This window comes from Salarias fasciatus, chromosome 7 (genome assembly GCF_902148845.1).
Source record: "Salarias fasciatus chromosome 7, fSalaFa1.1, whole genome shotgun sequence".
NCBI lineage: Eukaryota > Metazoa > Chordata > Actinopteri > Blenniiformes > Blenniidae > Salarias > Salarias fasciatus.
The window spans coordinates 21,156,207-21,170,896 of record NC_043751.1 but is presented as its reverse complement, the minus strand read 5'-3'; the positions used below and the strand labels follow the sequence as shown (position 1 = coordinate 21,170,896).

At 39.3% G+C, this 14,690-nt stretch overlaps 1 protein-coding gene across 1 annotated transcript; it reads left to right on the top strand.

Moving 5' to 3' along the window:
* Positions 1–5,218: 5,218 nt before the first annotated feature.
* LOC115391627 (mucin-2-like) lies at positions 5,219–14,133 on the top strand. The gene is made up of 25 exons (XM_030095912.1): positions 5,219–5,406; positions 5,507–5,621; positions 5,856–5,946; positions 6,035–6,186; positions 6,656–6,872; positions 7,135–7,260; positions 7,368–7,482; positions 7,563–7,701; positions 7,806–7,919; positions 8,001–8,070; positions 8,176–8,313; positions 8,797–8,961; positions 9,055–9,149; positions 9,223–9,349; positions 9,440–9,695; positions 10,045–10,097; positions 10,196–10,293; positions 10,654–10,805; positions 10,922–11,060; positions 11,437–11,547; positions 11,649–11,828; positions 11,922–12,161; positions 12,249–12,405; positions 13,668–13,726; positions 13,759–14,133. The coding sequence occupies exons 1-25, from the start codon at positions 5,219–5,221 to the stop codon at positions 14,131–14,133; spliced, it is 3,672 nt and encodes a 1,223-aa protein (XP_029951772.1).
* Positions 14,134–14,690: the final 557 nt, after the last annotated feature.

Below are 14,690 nucleotides of genomic sequence, written 5' to 3'. Positions count from 1 at the left end.
GAAATTTAGACAGCAATGGCCCGGTTAGAGATAATAACTGTGTAATTATTAAAGTAAAAACGGTATAACAGCAAATGCCAATATGTCAACATTGAACAATATATATATATATATATATATATATATATATATATATATATATATATATATATATATATATATATATATATATATTATATATATATATATATATATATATATATATATATATATATATATATATATAGATATATATATATATATATATATATATATATACACAAATTAGTACACTGAAAATCCATTTACCTTGAAACAAATCCTTAAAACATTGGGATTTGCTCAGGCTTTCCAATAAACAACAATGTCTATCAACTTTATATGATCAAAGCTGACATTTTATTTATTACTATCAAAATGCCCTTCCTTAATCGCCTTAGTTTCATGTTTTTCAAAATCTTAATCACTTAAATTAAGGTTCTGTTTACATTGTTTTAATTTATTTCCTTGTAAAACACTGTGAATTACCCCACATAGTATAATGACCATGGTCACGATTGTGAGTTAGTTTGTTTTATTCAGCATCAATCTCAAGACATTCTCATTTTATGATATTAAAAATTCTATCTTTGGTTCATTTTTTTCTTCAATATTTGAAAAAAAAAAGAAGAAGATTCATACCATTAGTTTAAGAATGTGTCAAGCACCAAAAGAGAATAGACCTATTATTAAGAACATTTAAAAACTCCTAAAAATTAAACAAGCAAAGCTGGCATTGGTTTTGTGATTCCGAAGTCTTTGCTAGTTTTGCTTTAAAGACATTCGTCCACAGCACATCAGTGAATGGTGTAGTTTTCTCACAGGATCCTAGGATAGAAGAACACAAACATACATCCTTGTATATTTGTCTGTCTTAGCAAAAGTTGCAGTCGAATCGGTTCATACAAATCTTGCAGTTGATAAAACAGAACATGAGGGAACTTTTCTCAATAAAACTACGTGACATGTAAGTTTTTCATATCAATTCAACATTAATTCTGCTATCTTGCACATTTAAGTAAAAAAAACCTCAAAGCATCTAAATTCTTTCAATCCCAAGTTTCCTCTACATAAGACCTAAAACATTACAGTCCTTGTGATAGTTTTTCTTTAATTCGTTGCCACTATCAGCAACCAGCACCAAATAGTATTTCTGTTCAAACAGTAGTAATGAATACTTATCCTCAAAATTAACCAAATCCTTTGATATGACATGACATCCATTTCAAACTGTTTTAAAAATCTAAATGTATTTAAAAAAAAAAAAAAAAAAAAAGAAAGAAAAAACGAAGGAAAAGAGAGGAAAGATACAGCCATACACTTAACACCTTTAAGTTGTTTTAATTGTTTTACGGCAACATTTCAATGTTCCTCCTCTAATCAAAACTGTCATTAGATATTTTTGGTGTGTGCTGTCCTCCCTGGATCAACATGCTGTGCTCCATCATACCGGAATAACAGCAGACCTTCCTCACCACACAGCTGTCCTCCGGTGGGAGTGGTACAAAGCCCTGTTTGCTCATGGAGGAGCTCTAGCTGCATTCAGAATCATGAACCTGTCCCCACAGAAACAGGGTCTTGGTTAGAATCGGTCTTGGCTACTTTTTTTTTTGTTTGTTTTGTTTTTTGGGGAGCTTGCATGTTCTCCATGTGCTTGCAAAAGTTTTATCTGAGTACAAGCTTCCTCCCACAGTACACATAAGCACAGCCGGCTGAAAGAAGTTCAAACATACATTCTAGTTGATGAATTGTTTTCCCTATTCCCTTCCACCTTTACCAAAGTCAGATAATGTGTATATTTTAGTGATATAGAGAACTTCAGATCCTTTAATTGTGTATGTGCTTGGTGTCATGTGAAAGGAAATTTTATAAACTTTCAGTGGGACCACCTGTTAGGCCATAACATTGATTACCACATTAGAACCACAAAATTAGAACCACATGTGCTATGTTTTAAGCGATTTCGCCAATACACCAACAATGTAGCTTTGTGGTTCTTGTGGCAGGCATAACCATGGTCCCAGCAACATGTACATTTAGTTATTTTAGAGCTTGGAGAACGGGAATCAGGCCCGTACTGAATAAAAATCTGAGATAAGGATTTTTTTTGAACAGGTCTTAAAGAACAGTGTAAACTGAACATCTTTGAGCAGTGTATAAAGGGATCAGCCCACACTAAGTTGTTGTTCTAGAGTTGTTTTTGTTGAGAGAAGGAATGCAAACCGACGGACATGACTTTTTGACAGGCAGAAACGTTTGTGTTTTAAAATGTAGCAGAGCTGGTGGTGGATAGCGTTGATCACAGACGTAGCACAGTCATAGCAATTTCACATCCTGCGCTATTCAGGATCCAGGTGCAATTTAGATAATGACGCATGCACTTTGTCCAAACAATCATTACCCATGTAATATACTTTATATGATACTTTACAACAGAAAAATTAAATATAATTTAAATATAAATTTAAGACAGATATAATTCAATAACATATATAAATTAAATAAACAATTAAATAAATAACAGATATACACTAAGAGATATAAATTAAATATATATTTAAATATACATTTAAGACAGACACATATGTACAATATAATATTAATAACAGATATTAATCAAATATACATTTAAGACAGACACATATGTACAATATAATAGGAAAGATGCGAGAAACACAAAAGATACAGGAGCTCGTCAAAAAATTAGAATATCATGGAAAAGTTGTTTTATTTCAGTAATACCATTCAAAAAGTGAAACTTGTCTAATGTATACATTCATTCTACACATTGCAAAAGAAGCTGGCTGTTCACAAAGCTCTGTGTCCAAACACATTCATCGAGAGGCAAAGTGCGAGACATGGGTTTCAGTTGTTACATTTCTTCTGTCAAGCCACTCTTGACCAACAAATAGCGTCAAAAGCGTCTCATTTGGGCTAAAGACAAGAAGGACTGGACTGCTGCTGACTGGTCCAAAGTCATGTTCTCTGATGAAAGCAAATTTTGCATTTCCTTTTGGAAACTAGGGTCCCAGAGTCTGGAGGAGCTAAGGAAGCCACAGAATCCACGTTGCTTGAGGTCTAGTGTTAAATTTCCACAGTCAGTCATAGTTTGGGGCGCCACGTCATCTGCTGGTGTTGGTCCTTTGCGTTTCCTGAAGTCCAAGGTCAATGCAGCCGTCTTCCAGGAAGTTTTAGAGCACTCCATGCTTCCTGCTGCTGAGCAGTTTTATGGAGATGCAGATTTCATTGTCAAACAGGACTTGCTTGGCGCCTTCACACAGTGCCAAAGCTATCAGTGCCTGGTTTAAGGACCATTGTGTTAATGTTCTTGACTGGCCAGCAAACTCACCTCACCTTAACCCCGTACAAAATCTATGGGGTATTGTGAAGAGAAAGATGCGATATGCCAGACCCAGCAATGCAGAAGAGCTGAAGGCCACTGTCAGAGCTACCTGGGCTCTCATAACAACTGAATATTATTCAAATTTTCTGAGAAAGTGAATTTGTTTTTTTGTTTTTTTTGGTTTTCAGTTTTAATCACCAAAAATAAAATTACTAAACACTTGAAATATATCATTCTGTGTGGAATGAATGTGTACATTAGACAAGTTTCACTTTTTGAATGGTATTACTGAAATAAATCAGCTTTTCCATGATATTCTAATTTTTTGACGAGCACCTGTACATACACAGAAGTTTCACAGAGCTGAATGGCTGGATAATTGCACATGATAAATTAAGGTGCTGATTGTCTTGGCATTTATGAGAGTGTGTGTGGTGTTTGGTCTAGTTGGAGCAGTGCTGTTTGTAGAGTCTGGTGGCAGCAGGGAGGAAGGACCTGCGGTAACGCTCACACAGCTCTCCAGGGCCCCGAGGGTGTCCTGCATGGGGTGGGAGACCCTGTCCAGTAGGGATGTTAGCTCCTTTTTCCCACCACCCCCACTGGGTCCAGGGGACACCCCAGGACAGAGCTGTTAAGCCTTACTTATTCATACACGGTTGCATTAAACAGTAATTCCTGCCCTATGCTGTAAAAAGCCTTTTCTGCATCCATTGAAACAGAAACTAATGCTGTACATTATAATCGTGAGCTTAAAGAGTTGGAGAGTCTTTCTATGTGAAGGTCATCTGGAGAGGAAGTGTTAACCTGGACCAAGTCGTCAGGTCCAGGATGTTTGTAAAGGAGATGTAAGGCAGATGGCAGATGATACAAAGCAGGGTTTGTCTCGAGCATTGCTTCACTGCACAGGTTTGACGTCAATTTTTGTTCCCTCAGCAACTCATTTGTTTTTATAAATTTAATTTTAGTTTATTTTCTAATCGATGATGCAGTTGTCGCAGCGATTTCATCTGTTAGTAATATTTTGAAAGTCCTTTATTTGTCCCACAGAGGGAAATTGCAATGTTCCAGCAGCACAAAGAAAAGCAATATAAATAGAATAGAAATGTAAAAATTTCCACATAGAAAAATTAAATATAATTCAAATATACATTTAGGACAAATATAATTAAATAACAGATATAAACTAACAGACATTAATTAGGTATAATTTCAATATGAATATAAGACAGATATAATTAAATAACAAATATAAATTAAATATAATTTACAGACACATATAGATAGACACAGAGTATATCATCACCTCTTTTTTTCTCCATGTTTAATCTCAAGAATAAGTTCAGAGCAGACGATCAGAGTGCCATTACAATGAATATATGGGGAAATAAAGATTCGTAATTGAAGTGCATGCATATTTGCTCAGTAATGAGATAAGGAAAATGTAAATATGATATGAGACCTGAGAAAAGCATCAGTCATTGATGGACACATGTTTGCTGTGTCATGACCATAAATGTTAAGGTCCTAGTAAGAAAAAGGGTGGGAACAAAAACTTCCAGTATAAAGGGCTGTGAACGTTAGCTTCTCCTCTACACCTTTACACTCGCTGCGGCGGCAATAACCCCAAGTGGCGACCATGGGGTGGAAATCTGTGTGGTTGTGTTTCCTCGTTTTGACCGTCATCAGTGTCGGTGACATTCAAGCGAGACTGGGTAAGACTCAGAATGTTTTGGGTGCTGTTCATGCTGTTAAAATATTCATACTAACTCATTAAAGAAATGTTTTCCAGTTCGTAACCATGTCAGCAGCATCTGCAGCACGTGGGGCGGAGACCACTTCAAGACGTTCGACGGGGACATGTACCAGTTTCCCGGTACGTGTGAGTACAACCTGGTCTCCGACTGCCATGAGACCTACCAGGAGTTCTCAGTGCACATCAAGAGGGACGACAGCGATGGATACCCACTGGTCAGCTACGTGGAGGTCACCATCAACGACCTTGCCTTTCACATCAGCAAGAGTGTGGTCACTCTGAATTACGAGCCGTAAGCCTAAAAAAAAAAAAAAAAAAAAAACAATCCCAAAAACAACAACAGTGCAATGCAAATGATTATTTACACGATTCAATTATTTACTCCTTTCCAGTATCAAGCTGCCATATCTTTATTCTGGTGTACAAGTGGAAAGAAATGCTGTTTACATCAAACTCCAGGCTAAAGTTGGCATCACTGTTATGTGGAATAGCGAGGATTCTGTCATGGTGAGTTGAATCATAAAGTTATCAAAAACTTAAATCGATGTTTTGATGATGACAGCGAGACACCTTTGTTGAAAATACAGTCATATTTAAATATTTTTTGCGTCGTTGTTTGAATACATTGTTAAGTTTCTAAGCATTTTTATCAGCAGTTTTGTCAGAACATATAAAACAGAACATTTTTGACACTGATATAACGGAATTACTTTTAAAGCTTGATTTTGTCGTGTGCTTCAGGTGGAAATTGATAACGACTATGCAAATCGCACTTGTGGGCTTTGTGGAGACTTCAACGGAGTTCCAGTCTATAATGAGTTCATTCTTGAGGGTGAATGTTTCATTTGCTCTGTCACTGTCCTTTTAATGAGCACTCTGCTATTTTTGGAGTGTGTTACTACAAGTTTAAATCTGTGCAGGTCGCAAACTCAGCACCACTGAGTTTGGCAACAAACACAAAGTCCATCGTCCTAACGATGACTGTGAGGACCCTGATGAAGAGGAAGAGGAAGAGGAAGAGGAAGAGCCGTCATCACGAACTTGGATGTTGCCAGATTCATGCAGCGAGTTTGTGAGTGTGTCGTCCAACTAGGTTCATTATTACCAGTGTAGCAGCTTGTAAGCTGAGCACACACTTCTTAGCAGTAACCTTTATATTATTGGAAAATCTGTTTATTTTCATTTTGCTACATTTGTATGAAACATGAATTTGGGGAATGAGCAGCAGAGATTAATGTGAGGGTGGTACATGCTGAGGAGGTTCATGACCACCATGGGGAGCAGTTGTCTGGATTTTGTAGCTGTGTGTAATTGTTCTCCACTGCTGACACTCCTGTTAGTTAAATACATAAATTGTTGAATTACCAGTGTATATTAGATTCACCTTTATAGTTTTTTAGTAATTACTCGTATGACGTTCCTTTTTTCTATATATTTTTTAGGAAATATTCTACATGATGCAAATATCCATACTGTTAAAAAATATTTAGCATTTTAAACCTACACCTACCTTTCCTGTCCATCTCTTCTGTCTTTTTTAGCAAACCTTTTGCGAGCAGATGCTGCGTTCAGAGTCCTGGAGCTCCTGCACGGCCCTGATAAAGCCCGAACCGTACATCCAGGCCTGCGTGAAGGACATGTGCGGCTGTGGCAACATAACAAACGATTTCTGTATCTGCAGCACGCTGTCTGAGTTCTCTCGCCAGTGTTCCCACGCAGGGGGGCATCCGCCCAACTGGAGGACGCCTCAGTTCTGTGGTAACACTTTCTCTCTTCTACCTGATACTTTTACACTGAAATTATCTTGCTGAAAAACATCGGAAGCACATATACTGTCTGTGCAAACTGCAGTGTCATGGCTCAAAACATATCATCTATTTCAGTGCAAAAGTAGGTTGAAATAAATAACAAAGATGAGATAATTCAATGGGAAAATCCACAAAGTAGATGTTATCCGAATATATGATTACAAACAACTATTTAATCTCGTTCTTCCCAATCTTATACTTGACCTCCACAGCTAAACAGTGTCCCTACAACATGGTTTATGAGGAGAGTGGTTCCCCCTGCATGGACACCTGCACACATCAAGACACAAGTTCAATGTGTGCAGAACACAAAATGGATGGCTGCTTCTGCCCTTCTGGTTGGTGCTCTCCATATTTTCCTGTTTCTGTGCTTTGGAAGACTATTCAGAATTTCCTGTTCACATCTATACTGTGCGTACGCTGAAACAAAGCCTGTGTGTTGCAGGGACTGTATTTGACGATATCTCCTCGAGGGGGTGCATAGCTCAGTCTGAGTGTCAGTGCAAACATGATAAGATTTACAACTCTGGAGAGGTTTACAGACAAGACGGGGAGGAATGGTATGAAACATGTTTCTGACATATTATATATTCAAAAGTGTATTCATGTTCTGAATTGAAGTCATGGGTGTTTCTTCCAGTACGTGTCTCGACGGCAGATGGGCCTGTGAGAGTCTTCAAATGCCTGCTTTGTGCTCAGTTGAAGAGGGCTCACATGTAACCACATTTGATGGGAAAATTTACACTTTTCATGGAGAGTGTTACTACACGCTGGCCAAAGTAGAGAGCAAGGTGAGGAATTGTCACTGCCAAACTCAACTAAATGACATAAAACCCACAACATAATTGTTTGACAACATTTTATTCAATTAATTCTTTTCCAGGATGAGTCAAGTCCAAAATTTACCATTCTGGCCCAGCTGATGCCGTGTGCACACCAAGAGTTTGACACATGTCTGAAGACAGTTAAACTCCTGCTCAACAATGACAAAAACAATGTGAGATGCTTGTTATGGTCAAATGTTCTGAGTTGCACTGATTTTTACTGATTGGTTATAAATAAATCCGTTTCTGTTCAGGTGTTAATGTTCACGGCTGACGGTGCAGCAAAGCAGAATACGCAGACCCTCACTCTGCCGTACCGCACAGGTCAGTCAGCGACATAAACTCTGAAGGAAATGTGATCATGATGAAAACATTAACTCCTGCTTCAGTATCTCAAACTCCTCATTCTGATTTTCCACCCCCTCAAAGGAGACATCAGCATTTTCCACCCCTCATCCTTCCACACCTTGCTCCAGACCACTTTTGGGTTACAAATTCACATTCAGCACGTTCCCATCATGCAAGTCTACATCAAGCTGGAGCCGAGCTACAGACAAAAGACACGAGGTGAGCTTTATGTTTCTTTTGATTATAAAGAAATACGTCCAGATTAAGATATCTTTATCATAATCTCTTAGCATTCAGGGCTTCAGTTAAATAATGAAAATAAGAGTGATGCACTGGAATCTCAAGAAGAAAAAAATACTTGCTTGATGTTTAAGATTAGATATAGTTTGTAAAAGTTTCATTGTGCGTGAGAATCCCTCAGGATCTCACATGAGACTTGACATGAAAATTTGCTGGTGGAGAATAATCTCAGGGAAAGATGTAGCAATAATTTACTGTGCTTTTCTTGGCACATAGTTTTAACTCATCACACATTTATCTCGTTAACACGTGACAAGTAGTTTTAAATATAAGTATTTGTGACCGTCAGTCTTCCATTTCAATCCAAACCTCAAAAGATCTATTTCAGGTTTCAGCCAGTGTTTGTGGGTTCATGATGTTTTCTTCTTTTACTGATTTTTAAAAATGTATCAATTCATTCAGGTTTATGTGGGAACTACAACATGATCCTGTCTGATGAGATGAAGACTCCTCAGGGGATAGTTGAAGGAACTGCCGCAACTTTTACAAACTCCTGGAAGGCAAACCTCATGTGCCCGAACAGAGAGGACAGACTTGAAGATCCCTGCTCTTTCAGTGTGGAAAATGGTGGCCGACTTGTTCATCTTTCTGCTTACTCAAACATTCCTATCCTCAATTGTGTATGTATAAATTAAAGTATTGCATATCCTTTTTTCTCAGAGCGGTACGCCAAACACTGGTGCGCTTTGCTGCTGAGCCCAAACAGTACATTCACAAAGTGCCGTTCAGCGGTGGATCCGGGAATTTACTACAAGGTACAATGAAACCTCCCTGTCTGCCTCTGAGTTGGGACTGCCACTCTCTAAAACGCTGTGCTGTCCTCTGCAGCGCTGTACTTACGCCAGCTGTAACTGTGAGAAGAGTGAGGCCTGCCTGTGTGCTGTTTTCTCCTCTTATGCACGAGCCTGTGCGTCAAAGGGAGTGATGCTGCCCGAGTGGAGCGAGACTGTGTGTGGTAAGACTGTCCTTCATTTTATTCAGCAGCAATTGGTCATCATCACCCTCTGTTTCATTTGTCTCTACACGGACAATGTCTCCCACACAGATAAATACATGAAGAGCTGCCCAGCCTCTCAGGTCTTCTCCTACAACCATCAGAGATGCCAGCTGAGCTGCAGGTCTCTGGGCTCAAACCAGCGGAGCTGCATCTCGGACTTCCCTCCGGTGGACGGCTGCTCCTGTGCTGAGGGCTTCTACTCAGATGACAGTGGCGTCTGTGTAACCGCGGCAAAATGTCCCTGTTACCATAACGACGTCTACGTCAAACCCGGGAAGTCTGTCAACATCAAAAACGAGCACTGGTGAGTTAATTCACAACAATCCTATTGGGAAGTTGCATCAAGAAGGACATTTACCGTGAAACATGTTGATCTCGAACCACTGTGCTGAAAAATCATCATCATACTGTAAAAAGCTAAATAAAAAGTCTTTCAAAGAATTGGTGAAATTTGTGTAAGGCTTACAGCCTTGCGTACAGTGTAATAATTGTCGTCATTTAACATTAACAGCTAAATTTGGAGCAGAGCGTATGTCGAAAGTATCATACTGTGCTTTTCTTTTGTACTTAGTCACTCTAGAGGAATTACAGTTTTGACAGATTATGAACAACCTAGTATATGAAAAAATCACATCTCTTGTGGGTCTTTCTAGTGTTTGCACCAATGGGACGCTTCATTGTCATTCTTGGAAAGCCCGTTCATCAGGTTAGTTTTTGTTTTGACTGTTTCCAAATCACAGATTTGGGTTCATACTCGGGGTGTTCATGCTGTTTCTTCCTCTCGCCTTCTCTTTTTTTTTACAGTTTGTCCTCAACCCAAAGTGTTCTTCAACTGTTCAGGAGCAGGGGAGCTCGGGCTGCAGTGCGCTCGAACTTGTTCAAATCTGGACAACGATGATTGTGTAAGGTTTTGACACGTCATACTCAAATAAGACAAGACGAGACGAGATAAGATAGATTTTTGTGATCCTTCAGCACACAAATTTCAAGGTAGCACAAGACAAGTATCATAATAATAATAGAAATAATTGTAATAATTAAAAAATAATAATAATTGTACAACTAGCTAAAATGACTAAAATGACAATACCTTGAATAAAATAGAAGTTTTTGGTGGACAGATGCAAAATGAGTCCATTGAGAGCTAATAATGGTTGGGTCAGTGTTCAGTTTGGCTTAACACACAATAGTTTGTTTAAATCATTCATTATACAACAGTTAATTTTTATTTTTGAATCCATGTGATCTTTCTGTTCTCTAAGGACTCCACAGAGTGTGAATCTGGCTGTCGGTGTCCCGATGGCCTCCTTGAGGATGGCAAAGGTGACTGTGTGAAAGAAAGCGATTGCCCTTGTCAGCACGATGGCCGTCTCTTTGTCCCGGGAGCACAAATCCCGAACCAGTGCAACACTTGGTATGAGCATATTTTACTCAGATACTCACGTTAAAGATGATTTATTTACATTGCCTGTCTGTTTTACTCCAGTCGTGCAACAGCGTATTACATTAAACTTCTTCTAACATGTCTAGCACCTGCAAAAGTGGAAAATGGGAGTGCACAGAAAAGAAATGTCCAGGAACTTGTGTTATTTATGGGAGTGGCCACTACTCTACATTTGATCACCAATCTTTCGGGTTTCAGGGAAGTTGCTCTTACATTGCCGTCAAGGTAAAAAGTGTTTCTCGAATCATCCATAGTACACATCATCGAATTGTAGCAGGTCAGTCAGTCTGACTGTATTTATTTATGAATGTCACAAAACATGATGGTGAGTGATTAATGCTCAAATATTTAGGTTGTTTTGTTTCATACTGTCTATTGTCCGAGTAAGGTTATTTTTACTCCAAGTGTTGAGGAGGATTAAAATGTTTTGAACTTTTGCATCTCATTTTATAATATGAATAGCATGGCTTGTTATGGGAGCGCTAGTTTAAATAAAACTCACAATTTATTTATTTTTCTAATTATTTAATGTATATTGGCTCAGTTCCTATTGAAATTAAAAAATGTAAATCAAAAATCAAACCCCTCTCTCTCTCTGAAGAACAACTGTGGCAATCAGACAGCAGAATATAAGTTTGGGATCATCACCGAGAACATCCCGTGTGGATCTACAGGCACCACATGCTCCAAGACTGTCAGGGTCCAGATGGGGGTGAGACCTCACATGATATCTACTGCCGCCATGCCCGAAGCATATCAGTGAGAAAATTAACTCTCATGGCAAGCAACCGTAATCGTATTTGTCTTTTACAGCGAAATGAAATCAAATTTTTCAAGAATAAATATGAAGAGCAAGATCTGGGAAGCGGCGTTGAGATCGAGTACAGGATAAGGAGAGTCGGCTTGTATCTTGTGTTGGAGTCCGACATTGGGGTTGCAGTGATGTGGGATCGGAAAACAACCATCCGTATCCTGATGGAGCCACTGCATAGTGTACGTCACGGCACTTTCAGATCATGACCAGAAGGTCCAGACTCGTGTCAGTAAGTATGCAACTAACTCTTGTTTTGGGCGTGGTTCATTCAGGGACGGGTCTGTGGTCTGTGTGGCAATTTTGACGGCAATGGACAGAATGACTTCACCACCAAGGGTAACATGCTCGTCAGCAGCTCATTGGAATTCTCAAACAGCTGGAAACTGGACCCGGCGTGTCCAGATGTGGTGTCGGATGTCAACCCCTGTGAAAAGAGACCCAGTCGACATCACTGGGCAAAAATGATGTGCGGCATTATAATTGGAGACACATTCAGAGTGTGCCGGACAAAGGTAACGGCACTAATGAGATTTTGACGTAAAGCTCCCGACTGGAAACATGATAAACAGTTTGAGATATCTGTCATCCTTTCTGTGCAGGTAGATCCTACTCCTTTTTATGAGAACTGTGTGACAGACTCATGTGCCTGCGACAGTGGAGGAGACTGCGAGTGTCTCTGCACTGCCATAGCAGCTTACGCTCAAGCTTGTAATGAGGCCGGAGCCTGTGTTGCATGGAGAACTCCCGACATCTGTCGTAAGTACACAGTTCTACTTCCAGGCTTTGGGATTTTTAGATGAACGACACCGCTGTGTGGCTCTGCAAAGTCTCATGACCTCAGTATTTACGGATTTAACAATGTGTGCATTCTATACATGGTCACTTTTCAATTGTTTAGTTTTTGCCATTGTTGTCCATTTTGACTGAAGTTAGTGCGAGTGAAAAGGAAAAAAAGGAGTGCAGGGATGTCTCTAAGCAATCAGTCTCTGGTTTGTGATGGCTCTACTCGGCTCTACTATCCCACCTTCTGCTGAAGGTTTTGAACATCATCGTACATTATCTGTCTTCCTGACAAATGTAATTACAGTTCACATTGAAAGACTTTATGGATATGTGCCATCAGGATCCATAGGTGATGGTAAATATCAAAGGTGTGGTGGTTAGAGGCTTCTATTTTAAAGTCGAACTGAGCTATGTAGATATTTGCATGTAATCAAACTATCTTACCTGTTGCACTAATGCTTCTTTTATGAATTTCATATGTTGTCATATTTACTTTAAATTCAGTTTCAAATATGTATGTTTGAGTACCTTTTTCTAACTTCAAATTTGAATTTTTATTATGATTTCTTGTCGAAAGTTAAAATTAATAGAGCAGCCCTGGGAACAGATACCCAGGAAAATACATCTGTAGCAACTCATAATGGCATAATGACACTTTTTTATGAGTACATAAAAAAAGTGCCTCCACATGATTTATATTGCGTGCTTATCCTTAGCTTCCACCTGTGTGTACTTAATATCACGTTGATATCTATTTTTAAACACGCAAACTTTCAGTGCATGAGATGTGGAGCAATCTTAAGTAAAAAAACTCTAAAAATCAATTTAAAATTGCAAATACCTCTGCTTAAAACGTCACTACCATAAAACAGTTCAGTTTGTCTCTCTACATAAATGTTTAAATATGACTATTTAATCACTGACATATATGGATACATTAGGAGTAGTTTGAATTTCAGTTCACGTCATACTTTTATTATTTGCAAAGTACTTTCATTGACTTTGATTTTTGTTCGCCCCAGCGATTTTTTGTGATTACTACAACAGCCCAGAAGAATGCAAGTGGCACTATAACCCATGCCATACTGCCTGTTACAAGACCTGCTTGAATCCAGAGGGAACCTGTACAAACCCTCTTCCCACTCTGGAAGGTCAGAGGTCAACTTAAGTGAAACTTTCTGGTCTGGTACATGTGCTCAACAAGCAGTTTGAAGTTTCATGATTTGCTTTCATAGGTTGTTACCCTGTATGCCCAGAGGATAGGCCAATTTATGATGAGAAGAACCAGACATGTGTGGATGTCTGCGAACCGACAACAACTACAAGCCCACCTCCCACGACAACTACATCCATCACAACCGCAACTCCACCCACAATCATTACAACGCCACACACCACAACTCCACCTGTTACGACTACAGCTACAGAGCTCCCAACAACTACTCCAACACCACCCACCACTACAACTTCATACACCACAACTCCCCCTCCTACTACAACAACTCCAGAGCCCCCGACAACCACTACGACTACAACTCCACCCACTATGACCACTCCATCTCCAACAACCCTACCTACAACACCAACTCAATCCACCACAATAACTTCACACACCACAAGTCCACCTCCTACTACGACAACTTCAGAGCAGACGACAACTACTCCAGCTCCACCCACTACTGCAACTCCACCTACTACTAGTACTACAATTGGAGAGCCTCCAACTACTCCAACTCTGCCCACTTCTACAACTCCATCAATAACACATACAACTCCACCCACTACAACAACTCCAATCACAGCAACGGCAACTCCATACACTACAACAATTCCCCTCACTACTCCTTGCAGTCCAGTGTGTGAATGGTCAGAATGGTACGATGTACATGATCCACACTCAGATGGCAGTGACTGGGAGACATATGAGAACATCACAAATAGTGGAAAGGAAATATGTGAAAATCGCCATTTAATTGAGTGCAGAGCAACAGACTACCCAGACATAGAATTTGATGAATTTCTGACGGTAACTCAACAAGCGGTTACCTGTGATTTAGCCTATGGTTTGATATGTAGAAAAGAAGAACAGTTACAACGTCCACAAAAGTGTTTTGACTACAAGATTAGATTATGTTGTGACGTATGTATCACTACAACTCCACAGCAAACCACAACTTTTGTTCCACCAACAACTCAACTACCAACCCCAACAACCCCACAAATAACCATGACCACAACGCCAATTCCACCAACGACGA